The sequence below is a fragment of the Lucilia sericata genome, unplaced genomic scaffold (genome assembly GCF_015586225.1).
Source record: "Lucilia sericata isolate MDLA Ls3-8-SP2 unplaced genomic scaffold, ASM1558622v1 Contig000687F_arrow, whole genome shotgun sequence".
NCBI lineage: Eukaryota > Metazoa > Arthropoda > Insecta > Diptera > Calliphoridae > Lucilia > Lucilia sericata.
In genome coordinates, this window is record NW_023994690.1 from 197,272 (window position 1) to 217,639 (window position 20,368).

Here is a 20,368-nt window from a genome sequence, read left to right on the forward strand (position 1 = left end):
CTGAATATATCTCCAAAAAGAATGAAAATATAACAGAGTTTAAATGTGTATTCTGAATTAAATTAATCTGAATTAAATTAATTAAAAAAAATCTAAATTAATCTTTCAGATAACTAAATTTATAAACGAAGTATATTAAAGCTGTTATTTCATCTCAAATATGGCCAAAAATGGCGCCTTTTTAAACTTTAGGACATGATATCTCATCATCAAACATGATGCTCAGCCCAGAAAAATTATATTAAATACCAAAATTATACAACTCCGTTTATTTTTTACATTAAAACACAACTCTGTCTTTTGATCTGCGCCATGTTTTTTGTTCTCTTCTTTGTTTCTTTTACTATTCCAACAATTCCTTTTTGTGTGATAAATGCATTGTTGCAAGTTCAACATAAAAGAAATAGAAGTAGACCAAGAAACACATAAGAAACGGGAGGAAGCAAAAGGCAAAAACAACATACAACAATAAAAAATATTTTAGAGAACTGAAAAAAGAAATCAAGTGCATTGTTAAGATTAATTATAATTAAAACTGCGATTTTTCTTTTCGTTGACATTTGGAACGAATTTAAATTGTAATAAAAAATACAAAAAAATGTGGAAAAAATTAATGATAACATTATTAATAGGTGAGTTTAAGTTTTATTTGTATATTTAGGAATTTAACACAATCTATGGATAATACGTGACTTTGTGTGTTTAATAATTTTATGATTTTGTTTTTTTCTTTGGCAGTTACCTTGAGCATAAGTTATTGTCAGGCGGGCAGTGTGCGGGGCCGTTCTAGTGGTTACAGCTCAAAGCGTACTTACTATGGCTCCCAACAGCAACCAGTACAACCCACTCAAGCACCCGCCATTACACCCAAAGAATATTTAGACAAAAAATCGGGCTTCTCCACCTTTGGCATTATAGCCATTATATTTGTAGTGATTGTTAGCTGTTTGGCCTTTTATTATGGCATCATGTGCTATCCGTTCCTGTGTCGAGATGAAAAGAAATATCGTTTTATGGATGTTTCTTCCACCATTACAGCAGCCACCTCACGCTCCATACAATCAATGGAAAACTATCCGGCTGATGAAAAACATGGCCAGATAAATGATGTACATAATTTTAAATAAGTTCCCGATAAATGATGGTCACTAAGGGAGGCAGTTTAAGTAACCGTTAGATTTAAATATGCAACAGAGTAAGACATTTATTTAAATATTCAATAATTTCATTAATATTTCATTTTTTCTTATGTTTATGTGTAGGTAGTTTTAAGCAGAGATTCCTTATACTTTCCTTAAAATTCTCAATATGTACAAAACAATAACAGCTAATAGTTTTAGCTCTAGTACATACAGACTACCATAACTGTGGCCATAATTTTGTTTGTAAAATTTATCAATGATTCCCCCATCTTAAAAACATTTTACATAAAGATCAAACAAGTAAAATAGATTTCCTTACTAGTTTAGCCAACTCCATATACACTGCCCTTATTTGTGTTTTTCCTGTTAAATTTGTACTACAAGTAATTTTCTCTTTAATCATCTTATTTTGCGTTGCATACCTCTATTACTCTAAAAGACCTTAGCCTACGAAAACCCTCACAAACATCACAATCAGTTTCAATCTCTAACTATAATGTTCACTGCTTAATTTTCCCTTAAGCCATCATTTTGATTTCTTTAGCTTGTTCGTCTGTCTGTTCGAATACGTTTTTATATGTAAACGTGGTTTAAATCAGTGTGTCTTTCTGGTCTTGTTTCTTGGTTTCTGCTTATAACCAATCATTTCTTGTTTGTACCGAAAAAATAATACTTTAGTTTTTCTTCTTTGTTTTACCTTTATTACTTCATCTCGTTATCAGCAGGTATAAAAATACATATGAACATACTCCAGACACACAATTCATGTGTTCAAATTTTGTAGTATTTTTATGTAAATTGTCAGAGAGTTCTTTGAAAATGATTCATGTTGTGTTTTTAATTCCACTTTTTTTTGTGTGTTATTAATGCAGTTAAACGTACAGGAAATTGCTGAAATAGTATTTTGTTTAGAGATTTCTTAAGACTCAATGGAAAATTTTGTTTGAGGGTTAGTGTGTTTTTTAAATTTAAATATAGAATAGATATACTTGACTATGGACTAATCTACAGACTGGTCTATATACAAATTTATATATTAGACTTTAGACATAACTATAGGCTAAACTATAGACTTCACTATAAACTAGACTATATACTAGACTAAACACTAGACTATAGACTAGACTATAGACTAGACTATAGACTAGACTACTAGACTAGACTATAGACTAGACTATAGACTAGACTATAGACTAGACTATAGACTAGACTATAGACTAGACTATAGGACTAGACTATAGACTAGACTATAGACGAGACTATAGACTAGACTATAGACTAGACTATAGACTAGACTATAGACTAGACTATAGACTAGACTATAGACTAGACTATAGACTAGACTATAGACTAGACTATAGACTAGACTATAGACTAGACTAGACTACTAGACTAGACTATAGACTAGACTATAGACTAGACTATAGACTAGACTATACAGTAGACTATACAGTAGACTATACACTAGACTATAGACTAGACTATAGACTATACTATACAGTAGACTATAGACTAGACTATAGACTAGACTATAGACTATACTATACAGTAGACTATAGACTAGACTATAGACTAGACTATAGACTAGACTATAGACTAGACTATAGACTAGACTATAGACTAGACTATAGACTAGACTATAGACTAGACTATAGACTAACTATAACTAGACTATAGACTAGACTATAGACTAGACTATAGACTAGACTATAGACTAGACTATAGACTAGACTATAGACTAGACTATAGACTAGACTATAGACTAGACTATAGACTAGACTATAGACTAGACTATAGACTAGACTATAGACTAGACTATAGACTAGACTATAGACTAGACTATAGACTAGACTATAGACTAGACTATAGACTAGACTATAGACTAGACTATAGACTAGACTATAGACTAGACTATAGACTAGACTATAGACTAGACTATAGACTAGACTATAGACTAGACTATAGACTAGACTATAGACTAGACTATAGACTAGACTATAGACTAGACTATAGACTAGACTATAGACTAGACTATAGACTAGACTATAGACTAGACTATAGACTAGACTATAGACTAGACTATAGACTAGACTATAGACTAGACTATAGACTAGACTATAGACTAGACTATATACTAGACTATAGACTAGACTATAGACTAGACTATAGACTAGACTATAGACTAGACTATAGACTAGACTATAGACTAGACTATAGACTAGACTATAGACTAGACTATAGACTAGACTATAGACTAGACTATAGACTAGACTATAGACTAGACTATAGACTAGACTATAGACTAGACTATAGACTAGACTATAGACTAGACTATAGACTAGACTATAGACTAGACTATAGACTAGACTATAGACTAGACTATAGACTAGACTATAGACTAGACTATAGACTAGACTATAGACTAGACTATAGACTAGACTATAGACTAGACTATAGACTAGACTATAGACTAGACTATAGACTAGACTATAGACTAGACTATAGACTAGACTATAGACTAGACTATAGACTAGACTATAGACTAGACTATAGACTAGACTATAGACTAGACTATAGACTAGACTATAGACTAGACTATAGACTAGACTATAGACTAGACTAGACTATAGACTAGACTATAGACTAGACTATAGACTAGACTATAGACTAGACTATAGACTAGACTATAGACTAGACTATAGACTAGACTATAGACTAGACTATAGACTAGACTATAGACTAGACTATAGACTAGACTATAGACTAGACTATAGACTAGACTATAGACTAGACTATAGACTAGACTATAGACTAGACTATAGACTAGACTATAGACTAGACTATAGACTAGACTATAGACTAGACTATAGACTAGACTATAGACTAGACTATAGACTAGACTATAGACTAGACTATAGACTAGACTATAGACTAGACTATAGACTAGACTATAGACTAGACTATAGACTAGACTATAGACTAGACTATAGACTAGACTATAGACTAGACTATAGACTAGACTATAGACTAGACTATACTAGACTATAGACTAGACTATAGACTAGACTATAGACTAGACTATAGACTAGACTATATAGACTATAGACTAGACTAGACTAGACTATAGACTAGACTATAGACTAGACTAGACTAGACTAGACTATAGACTAGACTATAGACTAGACTATAGACTAGACTATAGACTAGACTATAGACTAGACTATAGACTAGACTATAGACTAGACTATAGACTAGACTATAGACTAGACTATAGACTAGACTATAGACTAGACTATAGACTAGACTATAGACTAGACTATAGACTAGACTATAGACTGGACTATAGACTAGACTATAGACTAGACTATAGACTAGACAATAGACTAGACTATAGACTAGACTATAGACTAGACTATAGACTAGACTATAGACTAGACTATAGACTAGACTATAGACTAGACTATAGACTAGACTATAGACTAGACTATAGACTAGACTATAGACTAGACTATAGACTAGACTATAGACTAGACTATAGACTAGACTATAGACTAGACTATAGACTAGACTATAGACTAGACTATAGACTAGACTATAGACTAGACTATAGACTAGACTATAGACTAGACTATAGACTAGACTATAGACTAGAATAGACTAGACTATAGACTAGACTATAGACTAGACTATAGACTAGACTATAGACTAGACTATAGACTAGACTATAGACTAGACTATAGACTAGACTATAGACTAGACTATAGACTAGACTATAGACTAGACTATAGACTAGACTATAGACTAGACTATAGACTAGACTATAGACTAGACTATAGACTAGACTATAGACTAGACTATAGACTAGACTATAGACTAGACTATAGACTAGACTATAGACTAGACTATAGACTAGACTATAGACTAGACAATAGACTAGACTATAGACTAGACTATAGACTAGACTATAGACTAGACTATAGACTAGACTATAGACTAGACTATAGACTAGACTATAGACTAGACTATAGACTAGACTATAGACTAGACTATAGACTAGACTATAGACTAGACTATAGACTAGACTATAGACTAGACTATAGACTAGACTATAGACTAGACTATAGACTAGACTATAGACTAGACTATATATAGTCTATTGTCTAGACTATAAACTAGACTATAGACTTGGCTATAGATTAGACTATAGAGATAAATATAGACTAGATTACAGATAAGAATAGACTAAAATCTAGACTAAAGACTACGCTATATATATAAAATCTAAACTATAGATGTGACTATAGGTTAGACTGTAGCCAAAACTATAGAACTACAGACTAGGGTAAGATTTCAATAAAGGTCTTGCAAGAAATCTACGCAAAATAATTGAAATAAAGATTAAATCACAGTAAGTTTTTATGCTAAATAACGAGCTGCTAATTATTTCCTTATGGAAGTTTGAACAATTTCTTATTAAAATTATTAAACTATTTTTTCTTTTTGTTTTACAAACTACAATTCAAAATCTCCATTGACTCGAATATATATTTTCTTCAATCTATCTTTTTTTCTAGAACTAAAGTAGGTTGTATTACAAAATCTATTGTAGATGTACTTAAAAGTAATTTAAGCTCAAAATATACTATTTTTTTAACATAAGCATTTTATATACACATATAAAAATACGAACGAATTAATTAATTGCATTTCTTGGAAAGAATTTACAAATATTGTGAACAAATTTATAAGTAAATTTCTTATCTTAGTGATTAAGTTTATATTTAATTAATAAGCTAGCCTTTTATATTATTATATATTGTATGCATTTTATATACAAAAAACAAGAAATTGTATTTTTATAGAATTTTTATCTATCCGATTTTTTATACATGAGATTTAAATAAACTACTTTTTATACCTATTTTTTTGGTAAAAAAAAAAAATAAAAACAAATATGAGAAAAGATGTGTTTAAATTCAATATTATTTATTATTTGTTCCAGTAGATATTTATAAGACTAGTCAAGACTATCATCAGGACTATAGTGTAGACTATACCATTTCAATAGCAATTTAGCCATTATATTTGTGATGATTGTTAGCTACAGTGCATAATTCTAAATTAGTTCGCGCGGAAAGATGGTCACTGAGAGAACGGTTTAGGTAAGACATTAAGCTAGACTAAACTCGTGCAATAGCTATGAATATTTGTACATAGTTTGGACTATCAACTAGCCTATAGGCGGAACCTTAGTCAAGACTAGACTATAGTCCAGACTACAGACTAGACTGTAGACTGGACCATAGTCTGGACCATAGTCTGGACAATAAACTAGGCTATAGACTGGACTGTAGTCTGGACTATAGACTGGAGTATAGTCTGGACTATAGTCTGGACTATAGGCTGGACTATAGTCTGGACTATAGGCTGGACTATAGTCTGGACTATAGTCTGGACTGTAGTCTGGACTATAGTCTGGATTATAGACTAGACTATAGTCTGGACTACAAAATAGACTATAGTCTGGACTACATACTAGACTATAGACTAGACCATAGTCTGGACTATAAACTGGACTATAGACTGGACTATAGTCTGGACTGTAGTCTGGACTGTAGTCTGGACTATAGTCTGGATTATAGTCCGGACTATAGTCTGGACTATAGTCTGGATTATAGTCTGGACTATAGTCTGGATTATAGACTAGACTATAGTCTGGACTACAAAATAGATTGTAGTCTGGACTACAGATTAGACTATAGTCTGGACTATAAACAAGACTATAGTCTGGACTATAGACAAGACTATAGTCTGGACTATAGACAAGACTATAGTCTGGACTATAGACAAGACTATAGTCTGGACTATAGACAAGACTAGAGACAAGACTATAGTCTGGACTATAGACAAGAATATAGTCTGGACTATAGGCAAGACTATAGTCTGGACTATAAACTAGACTATAGTCTCGACTATAAACTAGACTATAGTCTGGACTATAGACTAGACTATAGTCTGGAATATAGACTAGACTAGTCTGGAATATAGACTAGACTATAGTCTGGACTATAGACTAGACTAGACTATAGTCTGGACTATAGACTAGACTATAGTCTGGACTATAGACTAGACTATAGTCTGGACTATAGACAAGACTATAGTCTGGACTATAGACAAGACTATAGTCTGGACTATAGACAAGACTATAGTCTGGACTATAGACAAGACTATAGTCTGGACTATAGACAAGACTATAGTCTGAACTATAGACAAGACTATAGTCTGGACTATAGACAAGACTATAGTCTGGACTATAGACAATACTATAGTCTGGACTATAGACAAGACCATAGTCTGGACTATAGACAAGACTATAGTCTGGACTATAGACAAGACTATAGTCTGGACTATAGACAAGACTATAGTCTGGACTATAGACAAGACTATAGTCTGGACTATAGACAAGACTATAGTCTGGACTATAGACAAGACTATAGTCTGGACTATAGACAAGACTATAGTCTGGACTATAGACAAGACTATAGTCTGGACTATAGACAAGACAATAGTCTGGACTATAGACAAGACTATAGTCTGGACTATAAACTAGACTATAGTCTGGACTTTAAACTAGACTATAGTCTGGACTATAGACTAGACTATAGTCTGGACTATAGATTAGACTATAGTCTGGAATATAAACTAGACTATAGTCTGGTATATAGACTAGACTATAGTCTGGAATATAGACTAGACTATTGTCTGGACTATAGACTAGACTATAGTCTGGACTATAGACTAGATTATAGACTAGACTATAGTCTGGAAAATAGACTAGACTATAGTCTGGACTATAGACTAGACTATAGTCTGGACTATAGACAAAGCCATAGTTTGACTATAAACTAGACTATAGTTTGCACTATAGACAAGATTTGACTATAGTCTGGCATTACAGAGTTATTTCATCACTTTAATAATCATTCCAGAAAAGAACTGTACATACTCAATATCGTTTATAACACCAAAATCATGGCATTAATTATTTCATGTATTTTTTAATTGGAAATATTGGAAAATAACAACAATTGTTCAATTATTAAAACAACAGCAGCTATCTTTTGCAATAATTACTTGATGTTGTTCTTAATAATTTTCTTTTGAGTTTATTGAACCTATGCTTAATTGTTCTAGGAATAGCATCGTTTACTGATAAACAAATGTTTTTTCTATTTTTAATTAAAAAAAGAAAACAAAATTAAAAAAGGGGCGTTTATCACTGGAATTCAAAAATCATTTGCTGTCTTCCCAACAAAGCAGATAAGATTTTAAAAACGAATTTTAAAAAATTAGTTTCACTTTTCTTCTTTTTACTGATAAAAAAATCTTCTCGATAATTTATTTTTCTAAATTATATTTATTTCTTTTTTAACTTAAAATTCTTTTAAAAATAAAAATATATTTTTTAAATAATTAGATAAACTCTTATAAAGTATACAAAGTAGAAAAGAGAGTTTGGGGAAATTGTTACAGCACAGGATAATTAATTAAAAACTTAAATGAAAAACAAACGAATGTAGTTTTTCAAATGCATTTGTTTAAGTTGTTCCAAGTATAATAGATCAATATGATTAATTCAATGATACAGTCTTATATGATAAATTACAAATGTAAGTATGTGGTAGGTGAAAAGGAAGTTTTGTTATATTTAAAATTAAATTTGGTTTACAATTCATCCTTGACTTCATCATCCAAATCAATGTCCGAAAGATCAATATCTTCTTCGACGGGCAATTGACCATCTTTACCATCCCAGGCGGGAACTGTATTGATCTTTGGTTTCTTGGCTCCCTTAACAGGTGCAGTTTGACCACGGCCAAAGGAAATATCACGTAAAAATTCATTGATGCCATCTTGTGAGAAAGAACCCTTAAGTACGGAGAATTTCATTTTCTTGAAATTGACCACAGCCATGGCGGGATAACCGAAACCACCAATTTCCAAAGATTCTTCCAATTCCAATTGAGCGGTGGCTTCGGACCAGCCCCAACCCCATTGTTTCTGTTTGAATTTGTCACCCAAGGTGCGTAGGGTGTCCAAGAACTTATTACGGCACTTGGCATCACAGTCAAGAATATGAGGTAGCACAGAGATAATGCACAAAGGTTTACCTTCACAAGCCTTATCGAAAGAGGTTTCATCTATGATTTCTACCAACTCTGGGGGAGCCACATTGGCAGCGTGTTTATCCAAGGCCCAGGTAACAATATCAGAAGATGTGCGACCACCATCATATTCCTGAGCATCTGAGGAGCGTTTCTTACCAGCAGGGAAATATTTAATCGTGGGATAGCCTCTAACACCGTATTCCGCAGCCTTGCTTTGATGGACAGTAGCATCAAGAGCACCCAATTTAACTTTGCCCTTAAGTTGACTAGCGGCCTTAGCCCATTCGGGAGCCAAGTTCTTGCAGTGACCACACCAGGGAGCAAAGAATTCCACCAACCAATCATCTTCAGATTGCAATACCAACTTATCGAAGTTATCATCTGTTAACTCAATGACATCATCACCGCTTGAAGAACCACCGCTGCTGCTGCCGCCGCTGCTACCACCGCCAAAAGCAGCTTGAACTTTTTTCTTAGCTTCAGCTAAAGCCGCCTCCGCAATAGCTTTAGCTGTGCGTTGGCCATTGTAGTCAGAGGGCGAACGTTTGTTGGCGCCAAAGATTTTAATGGTGGGGAAACCTCTTACACCATATTGACCACCCAACGACTGGTGTTCATCGGCATTGACGGAACCTACTTTAACGACACCTTTCACAGCTTTAGCAAGTTTTTTGTATTCAGGCACTAAACTTTGACAGTGACCACACCAGGGAGCATAAAACTCCACCACCCAGATGGCATCATCTTGCACCACTAATCTATCAAAGTTGGAGGGTGTCAATTCGATAACACCATCACTGGGAGAATAAAAAGCCCACGCCGTGGGCAGCAATACTGAGAGGAAAATACACAAACTCGCTGGAAAGTAGAAGAAATATTTAATATTAGAAAATCATTAGCTTTATATTAATTGATGATTTATTACCTTTTAGCAACATTTTCTCTTTTATTGTTAAACAAAGTTTCCAGAACAAATGGAAGAAAAGAACATTAACTGCAATAAGCCGGTGACGTTGACAATTTTTTCTGTTTTGTTTGTCTTCTGTTGATAAAAGCACACGTTATATTTTGTTAATATTTGTTTAATAAAGGTTTTAATATTGTATGCTTATTTCCGCAAACTGTTTTTTATTTATTATTTCCTAAATTTTATTTAAAATTCACTTACTTTATATATTTTTTGCAATTCCCAGTTGTTTATCTTACTTTATTACTTCAAAGACTGTCAATTTTGTTTAGTTTCTCTTAAATTATCAGCTCTCTTCTAGACGTATCGTCTTCTGATTGGTCAGCGTCAGTAAAACAAGCCGACTCTGTTAAAAACGGCGTTAGTTATCCGCAGAGTACCATTTGTTAACTAGTCATAACGCCGATGATTTATTCAGTTCAAAACTTTTTAGTTTTGATTATTATGTTAAATAATGATATTCTAAGGTTTTTAAAGACCGTGGTTATCATGTTTAAACAATTGCCAATATGAAATCTGTTAATTAATTTTCATTTTTAAAATGTAGGCGAAATATGGTAGATTTTTTTACATACTTCACGGTGATGCCAAATGTTTTGTATAAAAGTATAATAGTGTATACAATGTTGGCAGCACTTTATTGCTGTTTTTTAATATCATATAGCTCCCATACAAATTTACATGTTCCCGGAAAATGGATTTGTTAATAATTTTGGCACAATTTTGAAGTCTATTTCACAGAAAAAAGAAAAATTTAGTGACTGCAGTCTTATTTATGAGAGACTTAACATTTTTTTCTTTTACCTTTTGACGAATTTCCAAATAAATTTGAAGAAATATCTTTAAAAAATTGATAATTTTCTTTCAAATTATCTGGCAACTATGATGATTCAGCTAAAGGGTTTTTGTCTTGACTTAATATATATGTAAGCTAAATGTGAATAGCTTTGTGTATTTATGATGTGGTGTTGTTATTTGCTAGGAAGAAAAACCATGGGAAAAGTTATCGATAAATAATTAGTGCTGATTTTGAATAATTAGTAAAGGCACTGCTATTTCAATAAAAAAAATGTGTATAAAAAAACTGTGAAAGAAAGTTCTTGTTGCAACAGCATAGATGGCGCAATTTTTTTGTTAGTTAGTTAGTTAGTTAGTTAGTTAGTTAGTTAGTTAGTTAGTTAGTTAGTTAGTTAGTTAGTTAGTTAGTTAGTTAGTTAGTTAGTTAGTTAGTTAGTTAGTTAGTTAGTTAGTTAGTTAGTTAGTTAGTAGTTAGTTAGTTAGTTAGTTAGTTAGTTAGTTAGTTAGTTAGTTAGTTAGTTAGTTAGTTAGTTAGTAGTTAGTTAGTTAGTTAGTTAGTTAGTTAGTTAGTTAGTTAGTTAGTTAGTTAGTTAGTTAGTTAGTTAGTTAGTTAGTTAGTAGTTAGTTAGTTAGTTAGTTAGTTAGTAGTTAGTAGTTAGTTAGTTAGTTAGTTAGTTAGTAGTTAGTTAGTTAGTTAGTTAGTTAGTTAGTTAGTTAGTTAGTTAGTTAGTTAGTTAGTTAGTTAGTTAGTTAGTTAGTTAGTTAGTTAGTTAGTTAGTTAGTTAGTTAGTTAGTTAGTTAGTTAGTTAGTTAGTTAGTTAGTTAGTTAGTTAGTTAGTTAGTTAGTTAGTTAGTTAGTTAGTTAGTTAGTTAGTTAGTAGTTAGTTAGTTAGTAGTTAGTTAGTTAGTTAGTTAGTTAGTTAGTTAGTTAGTTAGTTTAGTTAGTTAGTAGTTAGTTAGTTAGTTAGTTAGTTAGTTAGTTAGTTAGTAGTTAGTTAGTTAGTTAGTTAGTTAGTTAGTTAGTTAGTTAGTTAGTTAGTAGTTAGTTAGTTAGTTAGTTAGTTAGTTAGTTAGTAGTTAGTTAGTTAGTTAGTTAGTTAGTTAGTTAGTTAGTAGTTAGTTAGTTAGTTAGTTAGTTAGTTAGTAGTTAGTTAGTTAGTAGTTAGTTAGTTAGTTAGTTAGTTAGTTAGTTAGTTAGTTAGTTAGTTAGTTAGTTAGTTAGTTAGTTAGTTAGTTAGTTAGTTAGTTAGTTAGTTAGTTAGTTAGTTAGTTAGTTAGTTAGTTAGTTAGTTAGTTAGTTAGTTAGTTAGTTAGTTAGTTAGTTAGTTAGTTAGTTAGTTAGTTAGTTAGTTAGTTAGTTAGTTAGTTAGTTAGTTAGTTAGTTAGTTAGTTAGTTAGTTAGTTAGTTAGTTAGTTAGTAGTTAGTTAGTTAGTTAGTTAGTTAGTTAGTTAGTTAGTTAGTTAGTTAGTTAGTTAGTTAGTTAGTTAGTTAGTTAGTTAGTTAGTTAGTTAGTAGTTAGTTAGTTAGTTAGTTAGTTAGTTAGTTAGTTAGTTAGTTAGTTAGTTAGTTAGTTAGTTAGTTAGTTAGTTAGTTAGTTAGTTAGTTAGTTAGTTAGTTAGTTAGTTAGTTAGTTAGTTAGTTAGTTAGTTAGTTAGTTAGTTAGTTAGTTAGTAGTTAGTTAGTTAGTTAGTTAGTTAGTTAGTTAGTTAGTTAGTTAGTTAGTTAGTTAGTTAGTTAGTTAGTTAGTTAGTTAGTTAGTTAGTAGTTAGTTAGTTAGTTAGTTAGTTAGTTAGTTAGTTAGTTAGTTAGTTAGTTAGTTAGTTAGTTAGTTAGTTAGTTAGTTAGTTAGTTAGTTAGTTAGTTAGTTAGTAGTTAGTTAGTTAGTTAGTTAGTTAGTAGTTAGTTAGTTAGTTAGTTAGTTAGTTAGTTAGTTAGTTAGTTAGTTAGTTAGTTAGTTAGTTAGTTAGTTAGTTAGTTAGTTAGTTAGTTAGTTAGTTAGTTAGTTAGTTAGTTAGTTAGTTAGTTAGTTAGTTAGTTAGTTAGTTAGTTAGTTAGTTAGTAGTTAGTTAGTTAGTTAGTTAGTTAGTTAGTTAGTTAGTTAGTTAGTTAGTTAGTTAGTTAGTTAGTTAGTTAGTTAGTTAGTTAGTTAGTTAGTTAGTTAGTTAGTTAGTTAGTTAGTTAGTTAGTTAGTTAGTTAGTAGTTAGTTAGTTAGTTAGTTAGTTAGTTAGTTAGTTAGTTAGTTAGTTAGTTAGTTAGTAGTTAGTTAGTAGTTAGTTAGTTAGTTAGTTAGTTAGTTAGTTAGTTAGTTAGTTAGTTAGTTAGTTAGTTAGTTAGTTAGTTAGTTAGTTAGTTAGTTAGTTAGTTAGTAGTTAGTTAGTTAGTTAGTTAGTTAGTTAGTTAGTTAGTTAGTTAGTTAGTTAGTTAGTTAGTTAGTTAGTTAGTTAGTTAGTTAGTTAGTAGTTAGTTAGTTAGTTAGTTAGTTAGTAGTTAGTTAGTTAGTTAGTTAGTTAGTTAGTTAGTTAGTTAGTTAGTTAGTTAGTTAGTTAGTTAGTTAGTAGTTAGTTAGTTAGTTAGTTAGTTAGTTAGTTAGTTAGTTAGTTAGTTAGTTAGTTAGTTAGTTAGTTAGTTAGTTAGTTAGTAGTTAGTTAGTTAGTTAGTTAGTTAGTTAGTTAGTAGTAGTTAGTTAGTTAGTTAGTTAGTCTACAGCTCAGTAGAACTTAATGGATCTGGATTAAGCATTGAAACTAGAACTAGCAGACCTTTGCAGATATCGGGGTCCATACCTAATAAAGTGGTCGGATATGTAGTACCTTAGTAGTAGACCATCTATTTAATAATAAACAATATAGCGAATATGTAACACAACTTCAATTGACTCCTCAAAATCGAATGTCTGCTTTATATGTGTTATCCTTTAAATTTCTTTGCTAAAATTCGTATCAATTTCGTAATAAATCTCTTTTTCTGGTTCTAAGTATTTAAACAAATTGACCACATAAATTATATGATGTTCGTCTCACCCCTCACAATAATAAAAACTAAATTAACTAAATACATTTATTTTTTCTCAAAGATTTGTTGGTGTAAAAAATCTGAAAGAATTTCTGGTGTACAACAGGCTGAGACTACCACAATTTTCACTTATGACTACGCAGAATTAAATCAGTGCGAAAATCGTTAGACCTTGGATATGTTAATGAATTGTTGCGTAGTCTAGTTAAGGGTGGCCAGATAGTTAAACAACGTTAAACTTAGGTAATGGAGCATCAGGAGCATGTAGAGGAGAACACTCATATTCAGGCCATTGGTACATAAGATTTCGAAATAAGACTAAAACTAATAGCTGGAATCGTTCGAGGATAGCTGTTCTATTCAAAGACTGAGAAATCCTAAATAGTTGGAGAGATCCGGAATCGATCCCTTATTGGTTTATAATTTAAATTTTAACAATTTACGAAATGTAAATTTCTATAAATATTTAAATGACTTCACTTTATCCAGGAGTATGGATTCTGACCATTATGGACTTTTACACTAAATATTTTATAACTTTAATATAATTTGACTTTGTTGAGTTTTTTTCTTTGTCCTTTCACTTAAAGATTTATGTGTGTGAGATGTTCTTTTTTTTAGAAAAAAATACATTACTTTGTTGAAAAGGCTGTTGAGTTTAAGATAAAGGACTAGAATGTTGTATTACCCACAAAGTCAGACGGAGATGGATATAGGGAGTGAGAGCAAAAGTAACCATACAAATTACCACAGGCAATTGACCACAGAAATTAATGGGAGTTAAGAAAAACATAAATAAACAATAAAATAAATGGGTAATCTGTTTAAATTTATATATTTTTTGCTAAATTTGTAAGCGAAAATATTGGTTTTAATTGTCTCATTCAACAAGTACATACATTTAAAAATAAATTAATAAAAAGTCAAGGTGTATGACCATCCTATATATACTTTTTGAAGAATTTTATTAGAAAAAAGTTTTCGAATTATTCTACTTCATCAGAAATATAAAAAAAAAATTATAGATTCAAAAAACTGGGGGTTGTAATAGCAAATCAAAACAAGTAAGAAATTATAGTCGGGCGTGGCCATATGATACCCTACCCTACACCAATTGCGAATATTAAATGTGATTAATTTCAATAATTAAGCATTTCTGTTAATCTTATATAGGTTCCAAATAATGTCTGCTCATGTACGGTTGTATGCTGACTAGGAGAAATAAAAGACCGATTTCAATCATTTTCAACAGCCTTCGTCATTGGATCCAGAGAATAGTATGTGTCCCATTTTAAAAAATTATATACAAAATTGTGATCTGTTGCGTGCACACAAGGTTTACACGGTCACAAAGACGGACATAGCTTAATAATGACAAATATTTTTGAGTGTTACAAATATCACCACATTGTGCCGACTTTTGGATAGATAGTAGTTAAAAGATAAAAGGATGTAATCGGAAGGTCCGGATGTATGGGGGCTAGGCCAGAAATTGAGCCGATCCTTATAAAATGTATTATTGGGAATTATCTATATACATATATAAAAATGAATGTGTGTTTGTATGTTTGTGTGTTTATATGTTTTCTTTAAATTTTCACAGCGTATTCCTGTATATCTGGCAATAGGCTACTTTTTATTTCCGATCATGGCGAAAAATGACAGTGTTATTTATAATTATATCAAACTTAGTTGTGCCAATTTTTGGGAAGATTGTAGTATATTTGTCGTAGTTATGAGCTAAAAGGCCCAAATCGGTATGTGCGGTTGTATGGGGGGCTAGGGCAAAAATTGGTCCGATCCTTATAAAATTTAATGTCGACATTTATGTTTATATAAAATCTATGTGTGGCAAATTTCATCGTGATACTACTGTTTATAAGTGAATTGTGGACATTAAAGTAATTTTCTGAAGGGGATTTTGTATGGTGGATAGGGTCAAATAATGCCCGATCATTATAAAAATCGACAGTGTTATTTATAATTATATCAAACTTGGTTGTGCAGATTTTTGGAGAGATAGTAGTATATTTGACAAAGTTACGAGCTAAAAGGCCCAAATCGGAAGGTCCGTTTATATGGGGGCTAGGGCAAAACTTGGGCCGATCCCTATAAAATTTATATTTGGGTATTATGTCAATACAAAACTCATTTTTGCCAAATTTCATCGAGATACTAGTGTTTATAAGTGAATTGTGGACATTCAAGTCATTTTCTGAGGGGGACTTTGTATGGGGGCTAGGGTCAAATAATGCCCGATCTTTTGAAAATAACTAGAATTATTAAGACATATATAAATATAAATTTTTCCAATTTTTGTAGAGATAGTAGATCATTTAATATAATTATGAGGTCAAAAGCCCTATTCGGTGGGTCCGGTTGTATGGGGGCTAGGTGAAATAATGGACTGATTTCAACCATTTTCAATAGCGATCGTCCTTGGACCAAGAGAAGTGTACGTACCAAATTTCATCAAATTATCTCAAATTGCGACCTGTAGAGTGCGCACAAGGTTTACATGGACACACAGACAGACAGACAGACAGGCAGACAGACGGACGGACAGACGGACATAGCTTAATAGACTCAGGAAGTGATTCTGAGCCGATTGGTATACTTTAAGGTGGGTGTAGGACCAATATTTTTGGGTGTTACAAACATCAGCACAAACGCATAATACCCTCCCCACTATAGTGGTATAGGGTATAAACACATACCTGCTTCTTGTTAACCTAAAGGACAACACATTTCATTCTTTACTGTCAAAGACAAAAACAAGCTACTTAAGAAGTACTTTTTCCTTTAAACTCTTGATAGATTTTAATGCGATTGTTGTTGAATAATATTTGTCATTGTAAAAAATTTCAATATCAAAGTCCCCTCATAAGGGGTGTACGGCATTTTATGCTTGAAAGCAAATAACTGTGGGTGCAAGTGTCAAAATATCGTATGTAAACAAAGAGTGAAACAAATAAACATTGACACAGCATATCAACCATATACATTTTTTTTGCAAAACAAACAAATAACAACCCATTTAAATATTTGTATACAATTCTTTTTAAGCAAAAATAAAAGGAACCCCTTTTTCATTTCAATATATTTGTTTTCGCTTTCTTTTGCACAAATAAATGGGTATCAATAATAAAAATTTCCTATAGTTATGTGGTGTAACTCCTTTGGGTGTTATCTCAATAGCATCACCATCATCAGCTTTGGTATTATCATTATTGCCAAACATTTGACATAAAAGGATTATGTGTTTGTTATCTTCACGTTCATACAAATCTATGAATATGTTCAATTCATATTTGACATATTGAACGGTGGGCGAGAATGGGAAAAAATTATTAAATGTCCAAAATTTAATAAAATACATATTGCCTGATAATCTCAGCTTGGTTTTGTTGCTTTGTGGCACAATATTAGAATATATGTATGTATATAGGAACTTAGGATCGAGTCTAACCTTGGAGTAGTAAAGATATAGTATTGACTTTTTAAAGAATCCTATTATTTAGTTGAATATTGTCTTGTAAAAATACCAAAAAGACCTTTTTTATAAAAATAATTTTACGTATCTAGGATCTAGATCTAGGATTGACTTTATTTAGGATTGACTTTATTTAATAATATAATAATATTGGACCACAAGTGGTTCCTATAAGACTATACGATTGTGCCTAACATTGGACTATGTTTGTATATAACCAGTATTGAGTCTAATATTAGACTCTATTACTATTACGATTAAGTATAACACTGGACTATTTTAAGATCGAAGATCACTGAAAAATATAATGACCCAGAACACAGTCTATCATTGGTCTATATAAAACCCAAATATTAAGTCCAATATAAGACTTGATAATAAAACACAAATAAGTCTATCATTTGCCTACATAAAGGATCCACAATTGTGTCTGAAGTACTATAATAAGACTATAATAAGACCCCAGATTGAGTCAAATTTTAAACTCTAATAGACTTATGTTGAGTCTAACTTTGTACTATATGAAATTACGATTGAGACTAATATTGTGCTATATAATGATTCAGGACAGAGTGAATATATTTTTAGATTCTATAAGAAATTATGATTGTGTCCATAACGATTTCTGATTAAGTTTAACGTTGTGCTTTGCGATTAGATCCAATATATGTATGTATTTAAGAATAGTTAAAGAAGTACGATTGATCCTAATTTTCAACTTAATATTGGAAAAGATAAAGTTTTGTGATTAGCCCGATATTCCTGCAATACTGATCAACATATATATATATCTATAAGACCGTATAGAGTTATACAAATTATACCATATAAAGACCCAGCGTTTGGTCGAATATTATATTCGGTAAGGAATTATGATTGTGTTTAACAATAAGATAGGGTATTGAGTCCCACATTATACTAGATAAGGAAATACAATATAGTTTAATATTAGGTTTGCGATTGGATCAAGTATAAGTATATTTAAGGAAGTACAATCGAACCTAATATTCCACATAATATGGGGAAATACAAAGTTCTGCTATTGGCCCTATAATCATGCAATTATAAACAACATACGATTAGGTTCAATATTACACCGTATAAAGGTATGTAATTGGTCCACTTAAGGTCCAATTTTGCAAATTATAAAGAATACTATTAGATAATTTGAAGTCCAGCCATAGGACCAAATACTAGGCTATATATAGATTTTAAGGTCCAGTTTTGCACAATATAAACCCAAATTATGAAGAATACTATTAAATTATTTGAAGTACAGCCATAGGAGTAGAATTAGCTCTATATATAAAGACTATCGATTGAGGAAAACGCTAGTTCATATTAAAGCTCTATTTTGTTTCAATAATACTAGACTATATGAAATCTACAATTGGTCCCAGTATTGGTCTATATGAAGACCTACAAAAGCCTCCGATTGTATCAAACATAAGACTAAATGGGCCTTATATTATTCTATATAAAAAATATTATTAGGTCTAGATTTTATTTCTAGACTATATAAAGATCTATGGCTTGGACCAATATCAGTCTAATAGTATAATGAGGGCCTTCTATGGGGCTAGGTCTTATAGTGGTTCGTTTATAACAGAATTTGTTAAAGTGATCAATATAACCAATTTTTAGATCCCTAGCCATAGTACAATTTTAGAACTTTATATAGACTTATATTGTATTCAGTATTAATCTATATTAAGACCTACAATTCTAACTAACATTACTCCTTCGGCCTTATAATTGGACCCAATATTATTTCATATACAACCCTATAATTGATTGGCTAAAAACTAGATTTAATAAAATAATACGATAGTGTCGATTATTAATCTATATTAAGACTATATTTGTAATACTATAATATCTATATACCTTCGATATGATATAGACAATAGTCTTTATAAAAGCCTACGATTTAGATTAATGTTAGATCTGTGTTTGGACCCAATATATGACTATATAAAGACTTGATATTAGGATTAATATTAGTCTATATAAATTCATATAAGAATAATAATTTGGACCGAAGTTAGAATATATAAGGTCTATCATTATAATATATCCAATTTTTTATATTAACCGCTTCAATACCACTGTGTATCTTACACTCTATTTATTTCGCGTGACACTTCTTTTATGCTAAAAAGGATTTTTACGGTTTAACTTCTTGGCTCAATCCAATTGCTTTAAAAATGTGTACGCTTAACAAAATCCACCCCATCAGCCTAGCTTCTTACCTTACATCACCCTTTATCTTTTTGCTGTCATAAAGACACAAATAAATGTCATAACAATATTTGTATGACATTTTCATATCAAAATCATTTCTTATATACATATAACTGATATGTATTTTTTTATATGTGTGACTTATATGATCAAATAATGAGCTTTTGCACTTTTGTGTATTTACATCAAAATGACATTACATTGAAAATCGAATCCACTTATACGAGTGTATATTGTTGCTATACAGGATTTTTAAGGAGTTTATTTATATTTAACCCCTTTATAACACTTACTTTTCGTCTGTGTCGTCGATTGAATTTTATGTTTGACATTCGTTATGCATTAGAATTCAATAAAAATAATAATAAATAGAAACATAATATTTACTTAACTTTCAGACATTTTTCTTGTGTATGAATTTTAATGGCGACCAGTGTAATGTAGACATATGTAAGCATAACAAAATTTATATGTTTTTATATGAAAGTTAAGTATTTTTTATGCGTTTTTAATATTAATAAAAAATAGCTAATCTTTTGATA

At 31.0% G+C, this 20,368-nt stretch overlaps 2 protein-coding genes across 5 annotated transcripts; one reads left to right on the plus strand and one right to left on the minus strand.

The window, feature by feature from the left end:
• The first annotated feature begins 346 nt into the window (after nucleotides 1–346).
• Nucleotides 347–5,941, plus strand: LOC119607330. Of its 3 annotated transcripts, none has more exons than XR_005231725.1 (3): nucleotides 347–632; nucleotides 739–1,195; nucleotides 5,717–5,941. XR_005231725.1 is itself a non-coding variant. In XM_037961194.1 (2 exons), the coding sequence occupies exons 1-2, from the start codon at nucleotides 599–601 to the stop codon at nucleotides 1,125–1,127; spliced, it is 423 nt and encodes a 140-aa protein (XP_037817122.1). In that variant the 5' UTR covers nucleotides 347–598; the 3' UTR covers nucleotides 1,128–2,195. The 3 variants fall into 3 exon arrangements, 1 of the variants encoding a protein (XP_037817122.1); XR_005231724.1 differs by lacking the exon at nucleotides 5,717–5,941 and adding an exon at nucleotides 1,263–2,195 and having other exon boundaries at nucleotides 348–632; XM_037961194.1 differs by lacking the exon at nucleotides 5,717–5,941 and having other exon boundaries at nucleotides 739–2,195.
• A 2,776-nt stretch (nucleotides 5,942–8,717) lies between these two features.
• LOC119607324 (protein disulfide-isomerase A6 homolog) lies at nucleotides 8,718–10,660 on the minus strand. 2 transcript variants are annotated; one of them, XM_037961189.1, is made up of 3 exons: nucleotides 10,479–10,660; nucleotides 10,236–10,336; nucleotides 8,718–10,168 (listed from the first exon to the last, which is right to left on the minus strand). In XM_037961189.1, exons 2-3 carry the CDS (start codon nucleotides 10,246–10,248, stop codon nucleotides 8,868–8,870), a joined length of 1,314 nt encoding a protein of 437 aa, XP_037817117.1. In that variant the 5' UTR covers nucleotides 10,249–10,336; nucleotides 10,479–10,660; the 3' UTR covers nucleotides 8,718–8,867. The 2 variants fall into 2 exon arrangements, with proteins under 2 accessions (XP_037817117.1, XP_037817116.1); XM_037961188.1 differs by having other exon boundaries at nucleotides 10,236–10,352; nucleotides 10,479–10,622.
• Between the last annotated feature and the right edge of the window lie 9,708 nt (nucleotides 10,661–20,368).

Coding starts and splice junctions, on each gene's coding strand:
- LOC119607330 (XM_037961194.1), top strand. CDS start 599: ATGTGGAAAAAATTAATGATAACATTATTAATAG. Junction 633..738: donor AATGATAACATTATTAATAG/GTGAGTTTAAGT, acceptor TTTCTTTGGCAG/TTACCTTGAGCATAAGTTAT.